This window comes from Macaca nemestrina, chromosome 3, assembly GCF_043159975.1.
Source record: "Macaca nemestrina isolate mMacNem1 chromosome 3, mMacNem.hap1, whole genome shotgun sequence".
In the NCBI taxonomy this organism is placed as follows: domain Eukaryota; kingdom Metazoa; phylum Chordata; class Mammalia; order Primates; family Cercopithecidae; genus Macaca; species Macaca nemestrina.
Window position 1 is genome coordinate 145,428,399 of NC_092127.1, and position 27,576 is coordinate 145,455,974.

Sequence of the window (27,576 nt, forward strand, 5' to 3'; positions counted from 1 at the left end):
CATGGTGGTTTGCTGCACCCATCAACCCGTCACCTACATTAGGTATTTCTTCTAATGCTATTCCTCCCCTAACCCCCCCACTCCCCCGGACAGACCAGGGTATGTGATGATCCCCTCCCTGTGTCCATGTGTTCTCATTGCTCAACTCCCATTTATGAGGGAGAACATGCAGTGTTTTGGTTTTCTGTTCCTGTGTTAGATTGCCGAGAATGATGGCTTCCAGCTTCATCCATGTCCCTGCAAAGGACGTGAACCCATCCTTTTTTCATGGCTGCATAGTATTCCATGGTGTACATGTGCCACATTTTCTTTATCCAGTCTATCATTGATGGACATTTGGGATGGTTCCAAGTCTTTGCTATTGTGAACAGTGCTGCAATAAACACAGGTGTACATGTGTCTTTATAGTAGAATGATTTCTAATCCTTTGGGTATATGCCCAGTAATGGGATTGCTGGGTCAAATGGTATTTCTGATTTTAGATCCTTGAGGAATCACCATACTGTCTTCTACAATGGTTGAACTAATTTACACTCCCATTAACAGTGTAAAAGTGTTCCTATTTCTCCACACCCTCTCCAGCATCTGTTGTTTCCTGAGTTTTTAATGATCACCATTGTAACTGGCGTGAGATGGTACCTCATTGTGGTTTTGATTTGCATTTCTCTAATGACCAGTGATAATGAGCGTTTTTTCATATGTTTCTTGGACGCATAAATGTCTTCTTTTGAGAAATGTCTGTTCATATCCTTTGTCCACTTTTTGATGGGGTTGTTTTTTTCTTATAAATTTGTTTAAGTTCTTTGTAGATTCTGGATATTAGCCCTTTGTCAGATGGATAGATTGCAAAATTTTTCTCCCATTCTGTAGGTTGCCTGTTCACTCTGATGATAGTTTCTTTTGCTGTGAAGAAGCTCTTTAGTTTAATTAGATTCCATTTGTCAATTTTGGCTTTCATTGCCATTGCTTTTGGTGTTTTAGTCATGAAGTCTTTGCCCATGACTATGTCCTGAATGATATTGCCTAGGTTTTCGTCTAGGGTTTTTATGGTTTTAGGTATTACATTTAAGTCTTTAATCCATTTTGAGTTAATTTTTGTATAAGGTGTAAGGAAGGGGTCCAATTTCAGTTTTCTGCATTTGGTTAGCCAGTTTTCTAAACACCATTTGTTAAACAGGGAATCCTTTCCCTATTGCTTGTTTTTTGTCAGGTTTGTCAAAGATCATATGGTTGTAGATGTGTGGCGTTATTTCTGAGGCTTCTGTTCTGTTTCACTGGTCTGTATGTCTGTTTTGGTGCCAGTATCATGCTGTTTCAGTTACTGCAGGCTTGTAGTATAGTTTGAAGTCAGGTAGTGTGATGCCTCCAACTTTGTTCTTTTTGCTTAGGATTGTCTTGGCTATATGGGCTCTTTTATGGTTCCATATGAAATTTAAACTAGTTTTTTCTAATTCTGTGAAGAAAGTCAGTGGTAGCTTGATGGGGATAGCACTGAATCTATAAATTACTTTGGGCAGTATGGCTATTTAATGATATTGATTCTTTTTTTTTAGACAGAGTCTTGCTCTGTCACCCAGGCTGGAGTGCAGTGGTGCAATCTCAGCTCATTGCAAGCTCTGCCTCCCGGATTCACACCATTCTCCTGCCTCAGCCTCCCAAGTAGCTGGGACTACAGGTGCCTGCCACCATGCTAGGTTAATTTTTGTATTTTTAGTAGAGACAGGGTTTCACCATGTTAGCCAGGATGGTCTCGATCTCCTGACCTTGTGATCCATCCACCTCGGTCTCCCAAAGTGCTGGGATTACAGGCGTGAGCCACCACGCCTGGCTGATATTGATTCTTTCTATCCATGAACATGGAATGTTTTTCCATTTGTTTGTGTCCTCTCTTATTTCCTTGAACAGTGGTTTGTAGTTCTCCTTGAAGAGGTCCTTCACATCCCTTGTGAGTTGTATTCCTAGGTATTTCATTATCTTGGCAGCAATTGTGAATGGGAGTTCACTCATTATTTGGCTGTTTGTCTATTATTGGTGTACAGGAATGCTTGTGATTTTTGCACATTGATTTTGTGTCCTGAAACATTGCTGAAGTTGCTTATCAGCTTAAGGAGATTTTGGGCTAAGACGATGCAGTTTTCTAAATATACCATCATGTCATTTGCAAACAGAGACAATTTGACTTCCTCTCTTCCGATTTGAATACCCTTTATTTCTTTCTCTTGCCTCACTGCCCTGGCCAGAATTTCCAATACTATGTAGAATAGGAGTGGTGAGAGAGGGCATCCTTGTCTTGTGCCGGTTTTCACAGGAAATGCTTCCAGCTTTTGCCCATTCAGTATGATATTGGCTGTGGGTCTGTCATAAATAGCTCTTATTATTTCAAGATATGTTCCATCAATACCTATTTTATTGAGAGTTTTTAGCATGAAGAGGTGTTGAATTTTATTGAAGGCCTTTTCTGCATCTATTGAGATAGTTACGTGGTTTTTGTCATTGGTTCTGTTTATGTGATGGATTACGTTTATTGATTTGCATATGTTGAACCAGCCTTGCATCCCAGGGATGAAGCCGACTTGATCATGGTGGATAAGCCTTTTTTTTTTTTTTTTTTAGATGGAGTCTTGCTGTGTCACCAGGCTGGAGTGCAGTGGCGCCATCTCGGCTCACTGCCACCTCCGCCTCCCAGGTTCAAGTGATTCACCCATCTCAGCCTCCCGGCATTTTTTTTTTTTTTTTTTTGTATTTTAGTAGAGATGGGGTTTCACCATGTTGGCCAGGATGGTCTCGATCTCCTGATCTGCTCCTGGATTTGGTTTGCCAGCATTTTATTGAAGATTTTTGCATCGATGTTCATCAGGGATATTGCCCTGAAATTTTCTTTTTTTGTTGTGTCTCTGCCAGGTTTTGGTATCAGGATGATGCTGGTCTCATCAAATGAGTTAGGGAGGAGTCCCTCTTTTTCTATTGCTTGGAATACTTTCAGAAGGAATGGTACCAGCTCCTCTTTGTACCTCTGGTAGAATTCAGCCATGAATCCCTCTGGTTCTGGGCTTTTTTTGATTGGTAGGCTATTAATTACTGCATCAATTTCAGAACTTGTTATTGGTCTATTCAGGGATTCGACTTCTTCCTGGTTTAGTCTTGGGAGGGTGTATCTGTCCAGGAATTTATCCATTTCTTCCAGATTTTCTAGTTTATTTGTGTATAGTATTCTCTGATGGTAGTTTGTATTTCTGTGTGATAGCCCCTTTATCATTTTTTATTGTGTCTATTTTATTCTTCTCCCTTTTCTTCTTTATTAGTCTGGCTAGTGGTCTATTTTGTTAATCTTTTCAAAAAAACAGCTCCTGGATTCATTGATTTTTTGAAGGGTTTTTTGTGTCTCCATCTCCTTCAGTTCTGCTCTGATCTTAGTTATTTCTTATCGTCTGCTAGCTTTTGAATTTGTTTGCTCTTGCTTCTCTAGTTCTTTTAATTGTGATATTAGGATGTCGATTTTAGATCTTTTCTGCTTTCTTCTGTGGGTATTTAGTGCTATAGATTTCCCTCTAAACACTGCTTTAGCTGTGTCCCACAGATTCTGGTATGTTGTGTCTTTGTTCTCATTGGTTTCAAAGAACTTATTTCTGCCTCAATTTTGTTACCCAGTGGTCATTCAGGAGCAGGTTGTTCAGTTTCCATGTGGTTGTGCAGTTTTGAGTGAGTTTCTTAATCCTGAGTTCTAATTTGATTGCACTGTGGTCTGAGAGACTGTTTGTTATGACTTCTGTTCTTTTGCATTTGCTGAGGAGTGTTTTACTTCCAATTATGTGGTCAGTTTTAGAATAAGGGCAATGTGGTGCTGAGAAGAATGTATATTCTGTTGATTTTCACACAGAACAATATTCACCTTAAATGTAAATGGGTTAAATGCCCCAATTAAAAGACACAGACTGGCAAATTAGATAGAGTCAAAACCCATCGGTGTGCTGTATTCAGGAGACCCACCTCATGTGCAAAGACACACATAGGCTCAAAATAAAAGGATGGAGGAATATTTATCAAGCAAATGGAAAGCAAAAAAAAAAAAAAAAAAAAAAAAAAGGGGGGGGGGGTTGCAATCCTAGTCTCTAATAAAACAGACTTTAAATCAACAAAGGTCAAAAAAGACAAAGAAGGGCATTGCATAATGGTAATGGGATCAATGCCACAAGAAGAGCTAACTATCTTAAATATGTATGCATCCAATACAGGAGCACCCAGATTTATAAAGCAAGTTCTTAGAGACCTACAAGGAGACTTAGACTCTCACATAATAATAGTGGGAGACTTTAATACCCCACTGTCAATATTACACAGATCAACAAGACAAAATTAACAAGGATATTCAGGACTTGAACTCAGCTCTGGACCAAGTGGACCTAATAGACATCTATGGAACTCTCCACCCCAAATGAACAGAATATACTTATGTTTTTATTTATAGAAATGCATCTGGAAATGATGGCTTAAATTCCACTTAGTCACTTTTGACTTATAAAAATAATCAACACCTGTACAGCCTTTTAGAACCTAAAGTCTTTATAAATGGAATAGCTCCTATAGAGTGCTGTATGTGTAGTTAATAACACAAATATTTATTACACATCTCCTCCGTACTTTCACATATATTAACTAATGTATTTTCCCAATAATTTTGTAAGGTAGGTATCATCATTACCCTGCTCTAGATGTGGAATCAGAATCTCAGGGACAGAATGACAAAACGGAAATCTTTTTGATTTTAGGACCATATTTTACCCCCCGTAGCTACCTCCTTGTGTCAACTGACTGAATGAATAAATAATCTAATGTTAGCACAGACTGCAGTTCTGTCTATGCTTCACACCGTTAAAAAATGCCTGGGTGTGGAATCCCATCTGTTACTCTATATGGTATCACCAAGCCTCACTGTTGTATATCTCTCTTCTGACCTTCAGAATACCTCCAGGGACACAGAAAGGGCAAGCAGCATCAAGCAGCACTTTTCAGAGTGGTTTCAATGAGTATGTAACAAAGCTAAAATGTGTAATCCGGGAAGGGTGACTTTCAATATATGCCCTTGGTGCCATTCACGAAGCATCTCACATGCAGTCTCTCGACTGAGGGCTCTTCCTTGTCTCTGGATGTGCTGTGTACTGATAAAAAAATAATAATAATAAAGAAAATGGCTGAGAGTTCCACCCAGGTTTGTTCAGCAAGGGTTTAATTTCTCTAGCGCTCCTGTAGAAATTGTGTCAATAACAAAACCTCGAATCTCTCAATCTAATCATCCCTTGACACATTCAATAGGATATAACATGGTGAGATGGGGACTGAGGAATTAGAGTAAATTAGATAAAAGGAAAAGCTCCTGGTAGTTCTGACATGACAGCCCGCACATGACTAATCTAAATATTCATTCTGGGTAATGGAACAGCTATCAACAAATTCATTACTTACAACAATATTTCCACTCAACTGTCAACTGACAAGGGGTCTCCATAATACATCGCTGTCAGCAGTTTGCAGCAGTAAGAGAGAAAAGATACTCACATTTCACAAATACGTATGAATCACGCTCTCGATTTTTAACAGGGACTCAGTCTTATTTAATATTTTCAGAAAATTGCTGTCACAAGGACATCAACCTCACAAATCATCTTATGGAAAGAACAATTTGGACAGCAAAAGTAATGGATGTGTTTCAAGTTAATCACTCCGTGTCTTGCCTTAAGTACATGCATTTATGGCTTCAGATGCCTCTTGTTTAAACAAATATTTCTCCTACGCCACTCTCTTTCTAGCCCAGCATTAACTAGATTCTTTAGAAAAAGAGTCATGTTGTAAACCAGGACTAAGATGACATTCATGCATTATGGAGTCATATGTCCTAGCACAGAGAGCTGGAGAGAGTAAACATGAGAAATACGCAACATACCCCATCTGTTAATTTACCTACGTAGACACCAGATTTTGTGACCATTCTACCTTCTTCTTCCACTGAGAGGCGGGAGGATTCTGGACAGGGACGTGGGGATGTTTCCACTACGTCAGATTTTTCTCTTCAACAAAAAAGGAGGGAAATGAAGAGACAGTGTCTTTGACTTTGGCCATGGGTATAGAATAGACCAGTGTATCTTATTTATTTATTTATTAATTTATTTATGAAACAGGGTCTCCCTGTGTCACTCACCCAGGCTGCAGTGCAGTGGCTCAATCACAGCTCACTGCAGCCTCAAACTCCTGAGCTGAGGCAATCCTCCTGCCTCAGCCTCCTAAGTAGCTGGAACTATAAGCACATGCTATCACGCTCAGCTAATTTTCTTATTTTTGGTAGAGACAGGAGCTCTCTTTGTTGCCGAGGCTGGTCTCAAACTCCTGGCTTAAAGCAATTCTCCCAACTCGGCCTCCCAAAGTGCTGGGATTACAGGCATGAGCCTCCACACCCAGCTATCTGTTTTAAAAGGCAATGCTACAAATGGCCCAAAACATAAAACTGTAATCAAAGATTTTGAAATTCATATGAAAACAGGTATCAAAAGCTAAGAGTTTTATGTATTATTTGACTTGGCAATTCTGATTTTAGCTGAAGGAAAGTATCATAGCTGTGGTCAAAGATTTATATACAAAGTTGACCATCGTACCACTATTATAATGATCAAAAAAAAAAAAAAAAAAAAGATGGGGCCGGGTATGGTGGCTCATGACTATAATTCCAGCACTTTGGGAGGCTGAGGTAGGTGGATCACCTGAGGTCAGAAGTTCGAGACCAGCCTGGCCAACATGGTGAAACCCTGTCTCTACTAAAAACACAAAAATTAGCTGGGCACGGTGATGGGTGCCTATAATCCCAGCTATTTGGGAGGCTGAGGCAGGAGAATCTCTTGAATGTGGGAGACAGAGATTGCAGTGAGCCGAGACCATGCCATTGCACTCCAGCCTGGGCAACAAGAGCAAAACTCTGTCTTGAAAAAAAAAAAAGGTAGAAATCCTTCAATGTTCATCAAAAATAATGATGATGCATCCTCACAATGAAATATTAAGCAACCATTAAACTAGAAAGATTTTACGGTATTCTGTTAGATCAAAAATGCAGACTATAAAATAGGATGCAGAGCTCTGTGTCTGCTTAGATGCAGAGTCACTAGGGAATATTGCTCTCATCCCAACAATGAGAAAAAGCTGATTAATACACACAACCATAACTTTACTTTAACTCATCAAGAGCTACTAAGTAATCTGAATTCCACAGAGTCATACACCCATCCAAGGAGAGGCAGTACACATGAATATGAATGGCTTCAATTTCGTCAAAGCAAGGAGAAAGAGATGACTACCACACAAGTAGATAAGAGGAAGTCAGCTAAAAATTGAACAAATCCTTGAAGGTCAATATGGGATAGCCTCAAGCCTCAGACAGAAAGGAGTTTGTACTCACTCTCAAGCTTTTCTTTAGGGCCCCTCACTGGGTGCTCACAAGGAAGGCTGGGGACAGGGTAGGAGACCCAGGACCCTCTCTGCCACATAGACATGGAGGAGTTGATCAGCTGCTACTGGGAACAAGAACGAAGCCTTGCCTTCTTCCCCAAGACCCTCTCTTACAAAGCAAAGTCTTAACCCATTTATGCCTGAGGTTGTAATTTTTTGAATTTTTGCAATCAGACCTTGGTGATGACCTTGAGCAGTAGGATATAAATAACTTCCACAAGCTTAGCGTTCCAATAATGGAACACGAGGCATAAATGTGTTTAAGCTGCTGGAGGAATATAGAACACCTTCTGGCCCCTAGGACTGGGCAAAAGTCTATTGCTCTGGGAGGGCAACTGAAGCAAAACTGTTTGTCTCTGGGGGAGGTGTTGGGAAACCCTCACCCCAGACATAGGCAAAGAAACATTGCTGCTGAGGGAGAGCTAGAAGCAAAAATCTTCTGCCCCCTAGATGAGGAGCAGGAAACTTGCTTGTGCCCAGGATCTTGCACTGCTCAAAAGCAGAGGTCAGCTACTGCAGGAATGCTGAGAAACCCTTGACCCCCCAAGGTTCAGGCACAGGAGCCTTGCCTAAGACTGATACTGGACCAGGACAATGAAGAAACCCCATACTCTTATAAAGAGCCATGCACAGAGAAACAAGCAATAGAAGTCCATCCTTAGTGTAGGAGTAAGAGCATAGAGAAAGATCTACTTTGTGACACAGGTGTGCAGGGACAGCTAAAAGCTGAGGGTACAGAATGAATACTTAGAAAACTCCTCTGGCACATCAGGCTCTAAGCACATAGCAAGGGCAGTCATCCACTGAAGTCTGTGGTGCACCAAGGATAGTAATAGCAACAGTAAAATCTAAACTCAGCTCGACTTCTGATTAATTGACCCAGCCCCAACCTCTTCCACCCACACATACTGAAGGCCTGAAAGAAGAAGAGATGTGCCTATTCTCAAGCATACATAATATTTACCTTGGTCTTTCTGTTCTTACAGAAATAATGTTTAGCATTCAATTAAAATTGAGTCACACAAAAGTGAAAGGGGGCCGGGCACGGTGGCTCACGCCTGTAATCCCAGCACTTTGGGAGGCCAAGGCGGGCGGATCACAAGGTCAGGAGATCGAGACCATCCTGCCTAACATGGTGAAACCCCGTTTCTACTAAAAAATAGAAAAAATTAGCCGGGCGTGGTGGCGGGCGCCTATAGTCGCAGCTACTCAGGAGGCTGAGGCAGGAGAATGGTGTGAATCCAGGAGGCAGAGCTTGCAGTGAGCTGAGATCGCGCCACTGCACTCCAGCCTGGGCAACAGAGCCAGACTCCGTCTCAAAAAAAAAAAAAAAGTGAAAGTGGGGGAAACAAAAATCATTGTCAAGAGATAAAGTAATTAATAGAACCATTCTCAGAAATGGCCCAGATATTACAACTATCAGGTAGGGACTTTAAAGTAACTACAATGAACATGTTAAAGGGATATGGAAAAGGTGAACATGCATGAACAGATGGGAGATTTTATCAACGTCTAATGCAAATCTGGTAAATAAAAACAAAATCAGACATGAAGAGCACCTTTGATGGGTTCATTTGCAGTCTAGATATAGCTGAGGAAAGAATTAGTAAACTCGAAGATATGCCAATAGAAATTATCCAAACCAAAACATAAAGAATAAAAAGGAGTGAAGCACATCCAGTATCCGTGGGATAACATAAAATGCTATAAAATAAAATGTAATTGGAGTCCCAGAAGAAGCCAGGCATTGTGGCTCATGCCTGTAATCTCAGCACTTTGGGAGGCCAAAGAAGGAGGATCACTTGAGGGCAGGAGTTCAAGACCAGCCTGGGCAACACAGCAAGACCCCATCTCTCTCTCTCTCTCTCTCTCTCTCTCTCTATATATATATATATATATATATATATATATATATTTTTTTTTTTTTTTTTTTTTAATTAACCAGGCATGGTGGTGTGTACCTATAGTCTGACTCAGGAGGCTGAGGCAGGAGAATCATTTGAGCTAGGAGTTTGAGGCTATAGTAAGCAGCTATGATCATGTCACTGCACTGAAGCCTGAGTGATAAGACCCTGTCTCAAAAAAAAAAAAAAAAAAAGTTCCAAAGAAAAAGAGAAACAGGTTAAAAAAAATTAAAGATAATGGCTAAGAATTTTCCAAACTTAATGAAAGACAACAAGTTGCAGATCTAAGAAGCCCCGAGTCTCAAGAATACCTCTCTCCTTGGGGAAAAAAAAAAAAAAGAATCTAGATACATCACAATCAAACTGCTGAAAACTGAAGATAAAGAAAATATACTGAAGTCAGTGAGAAGAAAGGAAACATTATGTGCAGAGGGACAATAATACAAATCACACAGTGATACAAATCAAAAACTATGTAAAGCATGAGACAAGGTACTGATATCTTTAAAATATCAAGAGAAAAAACCTGACAACCCAGAATTTTATGCCTGGTAAAAATACCTTTCAAAAATGAAGGTAAAATAAAGACCTTCAGACAAACAAAAGCTGAGAATTTATTGCCCATAAACCTGTGTTACAAGGAACGTAAAGGAAGTTCTTCAGGCAGAAGGAAGATATCAAGTGGAAATTAGGATACACACATACAAAAATAAAGAAGCTGGAAATGAAATAATAAAGGTAAATATTAAATGTAAATTTCTTTAATCACTTTTAAATAGTATATAGGATATGCATACTTTTTTAAAAAGCTAGCATGATACATAAAAAACTTTAGAAAAACATACAGCAACATTTTAACTGACCTTTTTTCTAAGTAGAAGGATTGCAAATTATTTCATTTTAATCTTGATGCTGATTTGCATTTAAAAATTTTTCTACAATGAACCTATATTACATTTTATGCTAAAAAGTCTAATTTTATTCTTACATTCTGTTTCTATCATACAGATTTCAAGAGCTGTGGGGTTACAGAAATTTTATAAGCTAATTGTTAGAGGAAATAATACCTAGAAAATGAATTTTCTGTTATGAAAAGCTTTCTCTACTTTTTATGTCTTACCATATGGGAAAGAAGAAGAGACACTAAAAAGATAAGAAGAGCTGTTTTCTCTGACGCATAAACCAATAATAATAGATTGAATTCTTTAGAACATGAATAACGACTGAATAAAAACCTTTTATAGTACTGTTGATTACTGGGTGATGCCCTGGAGCTACAGCCATAAACTTTTCTTGAAAGTCTCTTTATTTTAAGAAAATGTCCAGGGTAGATTAAAAGATTACTCTCTACATAGCCTAGAAAGAGAACCAGGACTCGACAATATCTAAATATTAGTGAGAACAGTATCTATTTGCATCAAAATCTCTTTTGTAAAATTTAACCTTGCTTTAACTTCTACATAAATATTTAAATGTTGCATAAAAACTAGCTAGGTTTTCTCCTTAGCTTTGGTAGTAAAGTAGCATTTTACTACAGAAAGAACAATTTAGCGCAAACATATACTGTTCTTCTTTTGACTTGGTTAATCAAGGCTATGGGAAGCCAAGATTTAGAATTCAAGTCCAGAATCCAGGTACCACCATCTATACGACAGTTACTGAAAGGATAAGAGACAATGTGTGTAAAGACATAATGTAAGTACATAGTAAGCAGTTAATAAATAGCAACTATAGCAATCTGGGGAAAATAAATAAATGTATTTTTAAAATAACAGCTATTATTGGCTACTGAAGTGAATCAAAGATGCATGAGGATGCCTTTATTGCCATCAACAAGTTAATACTTTACAAACAGCAGTGCCAGAATCCATTGACACCTGTTTACTAACATGTTTACCACACTAGTGAGTGAAGTACTCAGGTTCCAGCACTTTGAGCAACTGTCTCCTCATCTTGCCAGGGGAATTTCTTGCACATAGAAATGGGATGGTCAAAGTGGGGAAAGAAAAATGACTGCTAATGCAGTTGGTGTATTTTTATACACACACACACACACACACACACACACACATGCAAATTCTCCTAAAGTTCTAGTAGGAAAAGTACCTCTTACAGAGGCAAAAAAAATGGACATTTTGACTTGGAAAATTTTTAAAAGTCATAAAAAGCTATTGAATTATGTACCACACTGATTTTTCCCCCACCCAATATTTTAACCACTACATTAGGGAAATTTTGGTGTTGATGCTGTAACCTCAATATTGAATCATCTCTGTCTTGTATCCCAGAATATAATTCAGCTGTTTGGCTACAACAGTCATGTCTCTTTAGAAAGGTCAAAAGTGTAATAAAAATAGTTAAAGGATATTTTACCTTTTGCATTTACTTTTAACAAAAGGTATCAAATTAAACACGGCTCACACCTCTTTAGTTGATTTTACCAAGTTCTTGAAACTGGAAGATTCAGAATTTTAATTTTTGCCTACTACAGCTGGAGGCAGGGAGAATCATTCAAAGAAAAAAAATAATTTGTTCTCAATTTTTTTTTGTTTGTTTAACAGTAGCTTTTCATTTTCAGGGACACTCTCAAAATTTTTGCAGAGCCAGGATAAGATGTAGTGGTTTGAGGTGAGGGCAGAGTAACAGACTCCAGGGCTCAAGCTGTTAACCAAAGATATACTGCCTCTCAAACATGGGAGGTAAGATTCAAGGAGAGGAAATATTTACATTCACAAGGAATGTTTGAAAAGAATAAATCAAAGCAGGATGATGAAGTAAGGAGAGAATGTAAGAGGACAAAATTCCTCACTTCCCCACCAAAAACAACAACAAAAAGAGTCTTGCTGAGGGATACGTTAAATAGCTTTTGTTCTCTTATAAAACTGTGAGAGAAGAAGAACATCATGGCATTAAGAACACAGTGTGATACATGAGGCAAAGTGTCCCCATGCAGAGAAGGGGACAAAAAACGGAACAAAGCTGTCTGGCATGTGAAAAGACAAAGACTATAGGGAGAGAAAGAGGCAAATAAACAAGGGGGAGTGAACCAAAAAACAGATCAATGGAACAGGAGATTGAGTAACAGGAGAGATTGAATGGGGAGGAGCAAAGGTGGCTGTAGAGAGAGGGGCCCAGTCAGGTAGTGGGCAGATGTGTGCTGGAGTTTCCTCTTCCCACATTCCCAGACCCAAATTGGGGAGCTCTAGAAAGATAGGGCAAGCACTCTCCAGAATCTTATTCTTTTTTTCACTGTTCAATCTCCAGCATCTAACATTGCCTGACATATTTGTCAAATGAATAAGTGACACATGTAGAAAAGAGAAAGAAGCTGAGTCAGCTGAGAAAATGCCACATGCCTCATGGCATCTGTTATTAAACTGTGAGTTGGCAGAAAGGATACCAAAGAACTGAGCTCTGCTTATAGCATGGCCAAGTGATGCTTACCTTAGGGCCAAGTTTGGTTTCCCTGTTGCAGGACCAGTAAAGAACCTGAGTAAAACAGGCAGTCACCAAACCCAGGGTAACTGAGTAGTAAGGGAGTGGCTGAGCGTGGTTGTACTTAAAAGCCCCTGTCTCCATGTCTCTCCCCAAATTCCAAACACATGTTTAGATGTTTGAATGTCTCATCATCTAGGGTCTCTCCTTTGAGATGATTTCTACAGAGTTTTTCACAAAATACAAATAACCAACCAAGGCTTTGAATGTGCTCAACATCACTAACATCTAGGGAAGAATTGTTCTATTAGCAACAAGTAGAGGGGTCTTCATGGCAAATGGACTCAGAACAAAAAGAGACTCCCCAAAGCCCTACATAAAACCATGATCAAAGAGCAATGGATTCAGTCAAGGGAGATGGAGTCAGGTTGGTTGCAAATCCCCAGACAATTCATCCCACTTCACTGAGAATCCCTAAAGTGGAAGATGAAGGTGGGGTAGAGAAGCAAAGATGAGTCAAATATTGTCTTGTCTAACCACCCTGCCCTGGATAGATATATGATGCTCAAAATGGAAAAATACACTTAGGGGTTAGACAGACATGGTTACATAAAGTTTAAAAAAAAAAAAAAAAAAAAAAAAAAAAAGGAAAGTATCAATTTCCAGTGTTTGGTTCCACATGAAGAGCTCAGAAGTTGCCACTCATTCTAACAAGAAGTAAAATGCTGAACAAACTGAAAAAAAGTCAGCAACTCTTACATTAGTAAGAGATGTGAGATTACAGGGAAAACCACTGTTCCCAAAATTGGACAGACAGGTAGATACAGAGAATCACAACATAGGGAGCAGAAACCTTCACAGGAACTAGTGGTGTGTTAGGAAAACCTGACCTTAATTGATGAATTGCTGGAGGCTAGGTGTGGACAAGTCTGAAGGTTAAAATCACCAAGGGGGATCTAGTCATAGGGAGTCCCCCATGCTTTTGTGACTTTTCCTTCCAGGAGCTTGACCAGGTTCTCAGAGTAAATACCAGAAAAAGAAATTCCCTTGTATTTCCACCAGGAGGAGGGGAAAAGAACCACTTCGACATATACCAGAGTATTCTGTTCTTAACAAGATCTACCTTCAGGAGAAACTAGTAGGCCAGAGCCTGACCTGCTGGGGTTTTACTTACAGCCTAACCAACCTGGGGGAGGGAAAATACCCAACTCCACCCCTTTCTAGCCATCTTGTTCCACCTAAATGAGGAGAGAAGAAATTAAGAAACACTTGTGAAGTTCACAGTCTGGAGGCATAACTTCATTAACCAACTGAGACCTAATCACAGGGCTCTAGTATGCATCTCCTCCCCCGACACACCTCCCACCACACTACTGAAGACCTATATACAGCAGTTCCTTTTACTCAGGACATCATGTCCAGATATCAAGAAAAAATTACAAGGCATAATAAAAGGCAAAAACCCAAGCAAAACAAAACACAGCTTGAAGAGACACAGCAAGGACCTTGGAATTGTCACACAGGAATTTAAAATAACTATGATTAACGTGCTAAGGTCTGTAATGGATACAGTAGTTAGCATGCAAGAACATATGGGCAATATAAGCAGAAAGATGAAAATCCTAAGACAGAACCACAAAGAAATGATAGAGATAAAAAATACTGTAACAGAAGTGAAAAATACCTTTGATAGGTTTATAAGTAGACTGGACATGGTTGAGGAAAGAATCTGAGTTTGAGGAAATATGAATAGAAACTTCCAAAACTAAAAATCAATGAGAAGAAATACTCAAATAAAACCACAAACGGCAGAAAAAGAATAAAAGACAAAAACAGAAAAAAGGAAAAATTGCAACAAATAGAAAATAGTAACAAATATGGTAAATATCAATTGAATGGAATAGTAACAAATATGGTAAATATCAACTGGATGGAATATCAATTCCATATCAATTGATATGGTAAATATCAATTCCATATCAATTGATACAATAAATATCAATTGGATGGAAATATCAATTTATTTCCACCAATAAAAACTTTGACCATCAATGGTCTAAATGTATCCATTAAAAGACAGAGACTATCAGAGTGGATCAAAAAACAAGACCCAACTATATGTTGTCTACAAGAAACTGACCCACTTTAAATATAAAGATACACACAGATTAAAACTAAATGAATGGAGAAAGATATACCATTCTTATAATAATCAAAAGAAGGTAGGAGTACCTATATTAATTTCAGACAGAGCAGACTTCAAAACAAAAAAAGTTATCAGGGATAGAGAGACATTACATAATGATATAGGGGTTAATTCTCCAAGAAGACATAATGATCCTTAATGTGTATGCACCTAACTACAGAGTGTCAAAATATGCGAAGCAAAAACTGATAAAACTGCAAGGAGTCATAGATGAATCCATAATTATAAATGGAGATGTCAACAGCCTGCTATCAGAAACAAACAGACCCAGCAGGTAGAAAATCAGTAAGGACACAGTTAAATTCAACAACATCATCAATCCACAGGATATAACTGACATCTATAGGCTACTTCATCCAGCAATAGCAGAATATGCATTCTGCTCAAGCTCACATAGAACATTCACCAAGATAGAACACATTCTGGGCCATAAAAAACACCTCAACAAATTTAAAAGAATAGAAATTATACAATGTTTGCTCTCAGACCACAATGGAATTAAACCAGAAATCAATAATAAAAGACAACTGGAGGCCGGGTGCAGTGGCTTACACCTGTTATCCCAGCACTTTGGGAAGCCAAGGTGGACGGATCACCTGAGATCAGGAGTTTGAAACCAGCGTAGCCAACAGAGTGAAACCCTGTCTCTACTAAAAACACAAAAGTGAGCCATGCGTGGTGGTGTGCTCCTGTAATCCCTGCTACTCAGGAAGCTGAGGCAGGAGGATCACTTGAACCTGGGAGGCAGAGGTTGCAGTGAGCTGAGATTGCACCACTGCACTCCAGCCTGGGTAACAGAGCAAGACTCTGTCTCAAAAAAAAAAAAAAAAAAAAGACTACTGGAAAACCCCAAAATACATGGAAATCAAACAACACACTTCTAAATAACACATGGGCCAAGAAAAAAATCTCAAGAGACATTTAAGAATATTTTTAACTAAGTTAAAATAAGAACAAAACTTATCAAAATTTGTGGGATGCCATGAAAGCAGTGCTTAGAGGAAAATTTACAGCATAACTACATACGTTAGGAAAAAAACATCTAAAATCAATTAACTAAGCTTCCACCTTAGGAAACTAAAAAAAGAAGAGCAAATTAAATCCAAAGTAAGAAGAAGAAAATAAATAATAAAAATTAGAGCAGAGAGCAATGAAATTACAAACAGGAAATCAATTTTAAAAATAAATGAAACAAAAAACTGGTTCTTTGAATCAATTAATAAAATTGATAAGCCTCTAGCCAGACTAAGAAAAAAGAGGTAGGGCACAAATTACTAATATCATAAGCGAAAGAGGCGACACCCCTACAGATCCCATGGATACTAAAAGGATAATAAAGAAATAGTATGAACAACTCTGTGCCCACAAAATTGATAACCTAGATGAAATGGACCAAATCATTGAAAGGCACAATCTACCAAAACTCACATAAGAAAAAATAGACAATCTAAATAGGCCTATATTTATTAAGTACATTGAATCAATAATTAATACCCTTCCAAAATAGACAGAACCAGGCCAGGATAGGTTCACTGGTGAATCTGACCACATATTTAATTCTCTATGATAATTGGTATAATTTCTAAAAGAGAAACTCTCTTTTTTAGAAAATAAAAGCAGAGGGAATACTTCCTAACTCATTCTATGAGGTATCACCATAATACCCAAATAAGACAAAGATATTATAAGAAAAGAAAACAACAAACCAATATTTTTCATGAGCCAGATGCTAAAAATCTTCAACAAAATGTTAGCAAATTAAATCCAACAATGTATAAAAACAATTATACACTCCAACTAAGTTGGATTTATACTCGGTATGCAAGGCTGGTTAAAAATTTAAAAGTCAAACAAACAAACAAACAAAAACACCAAAATTTGAAAGTCAATTAATGTCATCTACCACATTACAGGCTAAAGAAGAGAAATCACATGACCATATCAATAGATGCAGGAAAAGCATCTGACAAAATGCAACACCCATTCATGATAAAATCTCTCAGTAAATTCTCAATGATAAAGAATATTTACAAAAAAATACAGCTAATGTCATAATGGTGAGAGACTATATGCTTTTCCCCTAAGATGAGGAACAAAGTAAGGATGTACCCTCTTATCATTCCCTTTTGACATTATATGGAAGTCCTACCTAATGCAATAAGGTAAGAAAAGGAAGTAAAAGGTACACTGATTGGGAAGGAAGAAATAAAACTGTCTTTGTTTGCAGATGACATGATTGTCTTTGTAGAAAATCTGAAAGAATTGAAAATAAAAAACCATTCCTATAACTAATAATCTATTATAATAAGGTTGCCAGTACAAGGTTTATATACAATAGTCGATTTGCTTTCCCACATACTAGCAATGAACGAGTGGCATTTGAAATTAAAAACACAATACCATTTATGTTAGCACCATAAAAATGAAACAAGTGTAAATCTAACAAAACATGTACAAGATCTGTGTGAGGAAAATCATAAAACACTAATGAAAGAAATCAAAGAAGAACTAAATAGATGAAGAGTTATCCCATGCTTGTAAATAGGAAGACTCAATATTGTCAATGTCTGCTTTTCTCAACTTTATCTATATTCAATGCAATTCCAATCAAAATCCCAGCAAGTTATTCTGCAGATACTGACAAACTGATTGCAAGGTTTATACGTGGAGGCAAAAGACTCAAAATAGCCAACACAATATTGAAGGAGCAGAACAAAGTTGGAAGACTGACACTACTTGACTTCAGGACTTATTATAAAGCTAAAGTAATCAAGACAGTGTGGTACTGGCACAAGAACAGACTAATTGATCAATGGATTATAACAGAGAGCCTAGAAACAGACCCACATAAATATAGTCAACTGATCTTTGACAAAGGAACTAAGGGAATACAATGAAGAAAAGGTAGTCTTTTTAACAAATGGTGCTGGAACAACTGGACATTTGCGTGCAAAAAAAATGAATTCAAACACAGACTTCATACACCTCACAAAAAGTGACTCAAAATGTATCATAATTCTAAATGTAAGACACAAAACTGCAAAACTTCTAGAAGATAACATAGAAAATCTAGATGACTCTAGGTTTGACAATGACTTTCTATATGACATCAAAGGGCATGATTCATGAGAGAAAGAATTGATAATCTGTACATCATTAAAACTTAAAATTTCTACTTTGCAAAAGATACTGTCAAGACAACAAAAGGACAAGCCACAGACAGGAATAAAATATTTGCAGAAGACATATTTGATAAAAGACTGTTATCCAAAATATACAAAGAACTCTGAAAACTTAACAATAAGAAAGCCATCTGATTTAAAAATGGACCAAAGATCTTGACAAACATCTTACTAAAGAAAATATATAGATGGAACAATAAGCGTATGTCATCAGGGAAATACAAACTAAAACAACATTGAGATACCACTACATATTAATTACAATGGCCAAAATCCAGAACACAGACAACAACAAATGTTGGCAAGGTTTTGGAGCAACAGAAATTCTCATTCATTGCTGCTGGGAATGCAAAACGATACAGCCACTTTGGAAGACAATTTGGCTGTTTCTTACAAAACTGAAAATATTCTGACTCTACAATCCCACAATTGTGCTCCTTGGTATTTACACAAAGGAGCTGAAAACTTATGTCCACACAAAAACCTGCACATGGATGTTTACTGTAGCTTTATTATTACCAAACCGGGAAGCAACCAAGATATCCTCCACTGGGTGAATGGATAAATAAACTTCAATAGATCTAGACCACATTTTGGTCATTATTCAGCACTAAAAATAAATGAGCTATGAAATCATGAAAAGACATGGAGGAAGCACAAATACATATTGCTAAGTGAAAGAAGCCAATCTGAAAAGGCTACATACAATATGATTCTAACTATATGACATTCTGGAAAAAGCAAAACTATAGAGATAGTGGAAAGATTAGTGGTTGTCAGGGCTTGGGGCAAGGGAGTGATGAACAGACAGAGAACAGAGCATTTTTAGGCAGTGAAAATACTCGGTATGATACTACAATCGTGGATACATTTGTCATTATACATTTGTCCAAACCCATGGACTATACAACATCAACAGTGAATCCTCATGGAAACCATGGACTTTGGGTGACAGTGAGGTGTCAATGTAGGTTCAACAGATGTAACAAATATTCACTCTGGTAAGGAATGCTGATAATGAGAGAGGCTATGCATGTGTGTGGGCAGGAGGTACATGGGATATCTCTGAACCTTCCTCTCAATTTTGCTAAATTGAACCTAAAACTGCTCTTTAAAAAAATGAGCCTTTAAAAACAACAAAAAAGAGGGTATCACTGAGAGATGTGATGCTCATTCTTGGGAGGCAGGAGAGAGGACTAGTGGTAACAGACTAGGGGACGAATTGAGGTGAAACAGGCCTCAAAAAGATTCTAGATATTCGAGTGCCTTTCTTCTTGGAATGGCAATATTTATACATTTTGATCTCTTCCCAAGGCACCAGGACAGAAGTGATTTGCTCTTTTGAACCATTCCATCCATTTTCTCTCAGTTTATCTCATCACCATGGCAATGAGGCAAGGACCTTGTTTTTATGTGTCTGGACTAGCATCCTCCCTGGTTACTTTAAAAAGGCATGACAGTGTTTACATGTAACCTCTAGAGGAATGTCTTCCCTAAAATGGGACTCAATGGAATAAGCAAAGCATTAGGAGAAACAGTCTCTGGATTTTATCTTCATTTTGCCATCTGAGAAAGATGATTTGAGACTCCAGTTTCTGTTCATTAATGGAGACAGGCAGGCTACCCACTTGGTTCACAAAATATGACTGAGGAATATGAGATGACTAATTGCTTTGCTTAAGGCAGAACAACTGTGTGGCTATGGCAGAGACTGCTAATTGTTCACCCCATATCTATTCACCCTTCCTTCCTTAGAAACAAAACCAAGATTTTATTCAAGGGTCCAATGTATTAACCAAGACAATGCATTCCCTGTTTTCCTTGGGTACAGATACGGTCAATGAGAGACACGTGGATAGGTTGTATCTTCTAGGAAGACTCCTTAAAGGCGACCGACTCAACTCAGCAATGTGTTCCCTTTGGCCTCCCTGATTCCCCTTCTGGTTGGAGCTTTAGTGATCAGTTTGCACCATGAAATGACACTGAGAATGAAAGTCCCCTGCTAAGGATGGTAGAGCAGAATGATAAAGGAATCTCAGTTCTCTACTGACCCTGCAGTGCTGCCATGTCCCCCCGGGACTGCCTGTCTCCAGAATTCTTTTATATATAAGAGAAATAACCTTCTGTCTTGTTTAAGCCAAACACAATTCTTGATGGATCCACGCTCAACCTTATGAATGGCTCACTGATAGGTTCACCCCAACATTTGCAGGGTTCAGGTCAGGAGTATAGGTGGAAATCCCCAGCCTGTGGTTCATTCCTTTTCCTTTCCCCTTTTGCTCTGTCCCATTAGGTGGATATCTGAGCTCACACTTTTAAGCTTAAGTCCCTGTGCTAACATTGCCCCTTGGCCACTCTTCAGGCCTAGGCTCTATGTATGTCCTGTTGGGAGGACGCATCCCAGGAGGAGGCAGCTATAGGCTCTAGAAGTGAGCTCAGAGCATTCAGGTAGGAATCGAGGACCCTAGGAATCCAGGGTATGGCCCAGAAGTCAAGGAAGGTTTAGGCAGGTGGCATGTTCCTTTGGCCCTGTGATCTCCTCACTCTGTGGAAAGAAGTGTGGCCCTTTAAGTCGTAAGACCTAGGACAGGGGCCCTAGTTGTCAGAGCCTAGAGGCAATACCACTGGCTTCTCTCCCTTGCACCTCCTAATGGCTGCCTTTACACAATTTACACATTGACAGTGCAGCAAAATGTGGTTTAGTCCAGTTAACTACTTGTTATGACAGCCTTGGTAAGATTATCTTTTAGGGTCTGGAAGTATAGTTTGAAATGTGTTGTTTTCCTGTTCCTACCTTCTCTCTTCCATAAGACAGTACAATGGAAAGCTGATTAAGAATGACTCTCTGCCAGGCTTTTCTTTAGTAAGTTGTTATTAGGATGGCTCAGCAAAAGTTTAACAATCAACTACAGTATCAGTGTGAGTGTCCTGAGTGGACTGAAGGAGGAGTCTCCAAATCCTCAGTCTCTATCACCTGTTTGAGTAAACTCTCCAAGAGGCACTTAGCTGATTGATCTGCACAAGCATTGAGCCCTGGGAGTGTGGTAGAGTCAGCTATGAATTCTGATTGCCTCCAACTGGAATAGGGACGGTTCCTCTAGGAAAATCATACAGGAGCAGGTGGAGATTCAGCCCACGAGAAGTGTGCCACTGAAATGACCCAAGTCTGGGCCCCAAATGCAGCTGGACACCTTTTTCTGTTACTCAGGAAGCTCTCCACTCAGCCCAGGGTAGCAAGAACTGAGATCTGCTGTGACAGTGCCTGACACCAGGATCCACCCCTTCAGCTCATATCCCCACATATAATGACTTCGATTCCTGTGAGAACTCTCTCCTCTCCACCGCCTAACTGATAGGACCGGTAAAGCCAGCTTCACAAACATGAAAATATCTGAACAGTTGACTGCCTCTGTGCATCTTGGAAACTTGCTTCATTTAGTTCAGTGATTCTAAACCTTATTTTGGATTACAGATCTCTATGTTCTCTATGCTGTATAATTACCACAGGACTTCAGTGCTCACCCACACATCTGAGGACTGCTGGAGCCCCTTTCAAACAGTAAAGTATAATCACAAGAACATTGAGTGAATAATCTAAGATGCATGTACTTCTAGCTTCATCTTTCTATCTATATTTTACTAGTTTGCTCACAGGATGTATTACACAAACACACACATACATATTAGGACGTTTTGACATCTTAAAAACCTTTCTGGCTGGGGAAAGCCTGGCCTTCCTGGGCCTAGGCAATTCTTAGAGATAATAAAGGGTCCCGCCAGGAGCATGCTTTTAACATGCAAACTACATGATCCAGAGCCATATCTCCCCTGTTTGGCCTGTACTCTGAAAGAGCAGTATTCCTCTACCTTAATCATTCTGGGGCTAGACCAGGCAACTAGGGGTGACCTCTATAGTTTAGAACGTGTTCTAAATTTTAGGCTGTATCCTTAGCACTGATTCCCAGCAGGAGCTCAATGATATATGTGACATGATGATATGAATGAATGGTTTCTGATAGCCAAAGCCTCCTTTAGTCACTGAACTGGTGATGAAAGATGTTCTCAGATGACTATTCAGGGAACTTGCTGAAATAGTCTTTGTTCTTCTTCCTGCATTTAGAAATAGTCTTTAGACATATGTGCTGCCAGTACACACATAATGAATCAGATTACATTTTTTTATGAGAAAAGATGAAAAAAGTCTTCCATTTTTATGGTCAGAGAAACCCAGACTATTATACCCGGCTCATTTCTCATTAATAAAACAGAAAATCTTTTGCCTTCTCATCTGAACTCTTCAAATTAATCTAAGGTCTGATTGTCCCAAAGCATTACTATATACAGCAACATCATTTGTATCACAGAATTGGAAATGACATACATAGTTAACCAGAGTGATGGTTAAATAAACTATGAAATGCTCAACTGATGGAATCTTCTGCAGCCTTTGACAATGGTGTCTACAATACAATCTGAGGTTAAGAGTGAAACATAAAATTACATATGTGATATGACTGCCATCATGCAACATATATGAAATAGAAAGAGATACTACTGAATATTAATAGTGTCTGTTTATCTGTTAAGACTGTGAATGATTTTCTTTCTACTTCTCTGAATTTTTCAGCTTTTTCTCTAATGACCTTTAATATTTTACACTCACAATGAAAATCAACATCAATAAATCATTGAATTGTTAATTGAAAACATCTTGTTGGCTGGGCGCGGTGGCTCATGGCTGTAATCCCAGCACTTTGGGAGGCCAAGGAGGGCGGATCACTTGAGGTCACGAGTTCAAGACCAGCCTGGCCAATATGGTGAAACCCCGTCTCTACTAAAAATACAAAAATTAGCCAGGCATGGTGGTGCATGCCTGTAGTCCCAGTTACTCGAGATCCTGAAGCAGGAGAATCGCTTGAACTCAGGAGGCAGAGGTTGCAGTGAGCCAAGATCATACCACTGCACTGCAGCCTGGGTGACAGAGCAAGACTCCATTTCCAGAAAAAAAAAGAAAAAAACAACATCTTGTTATTTTCTGCTTTAAAACTTGATACTGGGTATTTTCACCTAAAAGAGCTGAATTGATACTGGGTGTTTTCACCTAAAAGAGCTGTATTGAGATGTACAGAGAAAACCCTACAGTGAAACCAGCAGAAAGCAGTGATGGAAACACAGAGAATTCTCTAGTCTAGCAACTGCCTGTGTAATAATAATAATCGCTGACATTCACTAAGCTCTTACTATATGCCAGGCATCTTCCATACATTTTTAAAATATCTTCATAAAAGCTGTAGGAGATAGGTATTGCTGTCACTCGCATTGTATAGATGAAGCTGAGACTTAGAGTGGTTAATTCATTGCTAGTAAGTGGAGGAGTCAGAGACTTTGATTCCAGCAGTCTGTCTCCATGGTCTGCCAGTTTCTCACTATGTCTACTGCTCCCTCCAGTGTAAAAGCAGAGGCTTTGGGGGAAAAGAGCACAGTCCTAAGCCATCTTTCCTTTCACGCAAAGATTCTTGTGTTGAACAAAGGCATGGCCTCCATGTCTATTTTCAGACTGAAAAGGAGATTCTGTTTAGGTAAGTCCTCGGACAACTCCTACCCATCAGTGGAGACGGTCACTAGTAACCGCTTATTCAACATGTTGTCTCAAGGCTCTAATTAGAGCGTGGTTCATATGTTGCCCATCTTTGTACATAAATCTATTGCTTTAGGTGCTAAAAGCTCATCATAGCCAAACTTTGCAGACCCAGACCAACCTGAGAACAAAGGTCACTCTCTACTTGCCAGCACGATTATAGGCACTCTTTCTTCATGTGCTTATAGAAAGCAGTTTCATCCTGCAAATGCTGGCCAACTCAATATGCTCAGCCGACACCATCAGGGCATATGAGTGCTTTGAGGCCCTCTGTTGAGCGGTCTCATTTTCTCTGCACAGAAACCTACTAGTGTAACGTTTCCATGAGTGATGGGCGGGGGAGAGGTTTCACTACAAGAGAATTTCAGAACAGGAGTAGGATACCTGGAGAGAGTCCAGTCCTTTTGGAGTCAAGTAGAGTCAAGTGTGTCACTAAAATGAAGCAAGTCCCTCTTCTGCTACTCCAGAGAATCACGAATGGGGCAGTGGGAAACACAGAAACAGATTCCATGAAATCAGCCATGCAAGATTAGTCTGAAGGTAATGACACTGGGCTTAAAGGAAATCCATTACAAATGAAACTTATAACTCAAAACAAATGTGCCAATGGGCAAAATTTAATGAGCAAAAGGAAATTAATAAATAGAGATAAATCATATAAATATGGCCCAATTGTTAGGGCAAATGCTTGAGAAGATTGCTATGGGGTTATGAGTCCACCTCATTGTGCTGTTTCTATGTCCTGGCCCCTGAGGGACAGCTCTCTGTCATGCCCATTCACTTACTTTCTCTGGATCCGGACCACAGGATCAGCAAGCAGGTCAGTGACGTCAAGCTTTCTCCCCTTCTCAATAACATCCGGATGCTTGCGAACAAACAGCCACCCGATATGGGAGAAGAAGAAGCCCCGGCGGGCATTGTGGGGGTCAGCATCCGTCTCTGAGTACTTGTGGTGGGCTCGGTGGTCCCTGGACCACTCGAAGATGTCATTCTGCAGAGAGAATGAAAGCCTGAGTGAAGAGAGGAACTGCACCGCCAGGCGTCCTCCTGGGAATCTTCCCAGCCTCCCCTCCCCGACCAGTCCTCACTGCTGGTTTCACATTCCTCAACCCACAGTTCCTCAACCTCAAGTTCAATCCCCTGTGGTCTGGAGTGGTTTTCATTAGAACAAGAGTAAATCTTCACTTAGCAGGGATCTCAGCTTATGTGTGGGATGTACCCACTGCAGGAAGTTCAGGCTTGTTGGGTGAATTAGTGCAGAGACCTGAAGGAAAGCTCTGGTGGGGGTGACTGAAGTCTCCTAGATCATTTGTGTCAAGAAAAGAGAGATCTTTTTTATGGCTGCATCGTATTCCATGGTGTAAATATACCACATTTTCTTTATCCAGTCTATCACTGATGGACATTTAGGATGATTCCATGTTGCTATTGTGAATAGTGCTGCAGCGAACATACATGTGCCTATGTCTTTATAATAGAATGATTTATATTCCTTCAGGCATATACCCAGTAATAGGATCGCTGGGTTGAACTGTAGTTCTGTCGAGATCTTTGCAGGGACATGGATGGAGCTGGGGGTCATTATCCTTAGCAAACTAATGCAGGAACCCAAATACCACTGTTCTCACAAGTGGGAGCTAAATGATGAGAACACATGGACCCATGGGGAAAAAAACATACTGGGGCTATCAAGGGTGGAGGGTGGGAGGAGGGAAAAGATCAGGAAAAATATCCAATGGGTACTAGGTGTAATACCTGGGTGGTGAAATAATCTGTACAACACACCCCCATGACACATGTTTACCTATGTAACAAACCTGCACATGTACCCCTGAAGTTAAAAATTTAAAAAAATGAGGGAGACATCTTCTTAGGATGAAATCTTGGTTGTCAGAAGAGAGGGGCAGTCCTGAGTATGAAGGGTGCCGGTTTTTGGCCCAGATGTCTCTGCCTCTCTCCCTACTTTGATGTTCTTCATGTGTGACTCACATAGATCAGGAAGCCAGCAGATAAAAAAAACCAAATGGCTACTTCCCCATATCTCTGCAAAATACCAAGGCACCAGTGGGATCATTTTAGGACTGCTCTAACAGAGTATAACAGAAACGGAAGGGGGACAACTTTGGCTCCTTGGGTGTATTGGCAATCCACCAAGTGGAGAGGCAGCAGTGACTGAGGAGCGGGACAACACTCACTGGAGCCCCAAGACAGACTCTGGTACCCCTAGAAGGACAGGCAGCAGAGTCTGCCCAGCCCACAGAGCTGAAGTAGGGCTCAGCGCACGTGGGGAGCACACCCTATTGGACCTCTCGTAATGGGAGACACGGGAAGGTGTCAGGGGGCTGAGCTGTCAGGGGCAAGAATTGATGGCATTTAGTCTGTTACAATTAATGAGAACTTAGCTATAGCAATGGGTCAGTGAGATCTACAGACATTCAATTTACACTAATTTTTTTTTAATCTGATGATGCTTTCAAAGCTTTGAGAAGACGAATTAAATTGGGAAGTAGTGCTTTCAATAGGAAAATCTGAAAATAAAAATAAATTTAAGTATTATATTGCATTAGCCTTTTCTTTTTATGACAATAGTAATAATGTTCTATACCATAATATTCAATACTGGGTAATGTTCTCATTAGGAGTCTACCATTTCATAGAGATTGGCATCATCCTTCTGATGAGAAGCGAAGAAATTGTTTTGTTTTTGTTTGTTTTTCGAGACAGTCTTGCTCTATTGCCCAGGTTAGAGTACAGTGGTACAATCACATAGCTCACTGTAGCCTTGACCTTCTGGGCTCAAGTGATCCTCCCACCTCAGCCTCCCAAGTAACTGGGACTACAAGTGTATGCCACCATGCCCAGCTAATCGTTTTTTTTTTTTTTTTTTGAGATGGAGTCTTGCTCTGTCACCCAGGCTGGAGTACAGTGGTGTGATCTTCGCTCCCTGCAACCTCCGCCTCCTGAGTTCATGCAGTTCTCCTGCCTCAGCCTCCTGAATAGCTGGGATTATAGGCATGCGCCAACAAACCCAGCTAATTTTTCCATTTTCAGTGGAGACGGGATTTCACCACATTGGTCAGGTTGGTTGAAAATTTTTAAAATCCACCTAATCCTTGGGTTTTAGGGGAGAGAGAGAGGAGGCAGAAAGTTCCAAGAAGTATATGTTCAGCTTTGACTTTAAAGAGAGAAAACAGGAGCCTGGCAGTTTATGTATATCAAAAATTATACCCTGGCTTACTGTAATATGAAAGAGGTCTTTAGATTTTGCAGTGTATTTAAACATGGTGGTTGGAAAGAGTGAAAACATTTTATTATTTAGAATCACAGAATTTGGAGCTGTAAAAGAATTTCAGATGTCAATCAAGACTACTGTGGTCTAAGAAATAATGTCTTCCTTTTGCATTAGTTTATTGCTTTTATTGTAGTGCCCATGTGAACATAACATAGAAAGAACACTCTGTCCCCTATTCACAGATGGCAAAATTAAAGCTTAGAGGACATTTATACAAGCTCATATAACAAATCAAAACAATAATAGAATAAATATGGCACTTCCTTGGTTCTCAGTTCACATTCCTATCAACAAGATATTTCCCTTATTCTCCAAATGTTGCAGGGAGGGGTCCTTTTTTTTTTTTTTTTTTTTGAGACGGAGTCTCACGCTGTTGCCCAGGCTGGAGTGCAGTGGCGCGATCTCGGCTCACTGCAAGCTCCGCCTCCTGG

General features: G+C 39.4%; 1 protein-coding gene across 1 annotated transcript in view; it reads right to left on the reverse strand.

Annotated features, from left to right (window-relative positions):
• Positions 1-27,576, reverse strand: part of LOC105496853 (stearoyl-CoA desaturase 5) — a 169,573-nt gene that overhangs the window by 25,473 nt on the left and 116,524 nt on the right. Inside the window, exon 3 of the mRNA XM_011767472.2 lies at positions 24,639-24,844. Within this exon, the coding sequence (XP_011765774.1) occupies positions 24,639-24,844 (206 nt within the window). The remainder of the gene's footprint in view (positions 1-24,638; positions 24,845-27,576) is intronic.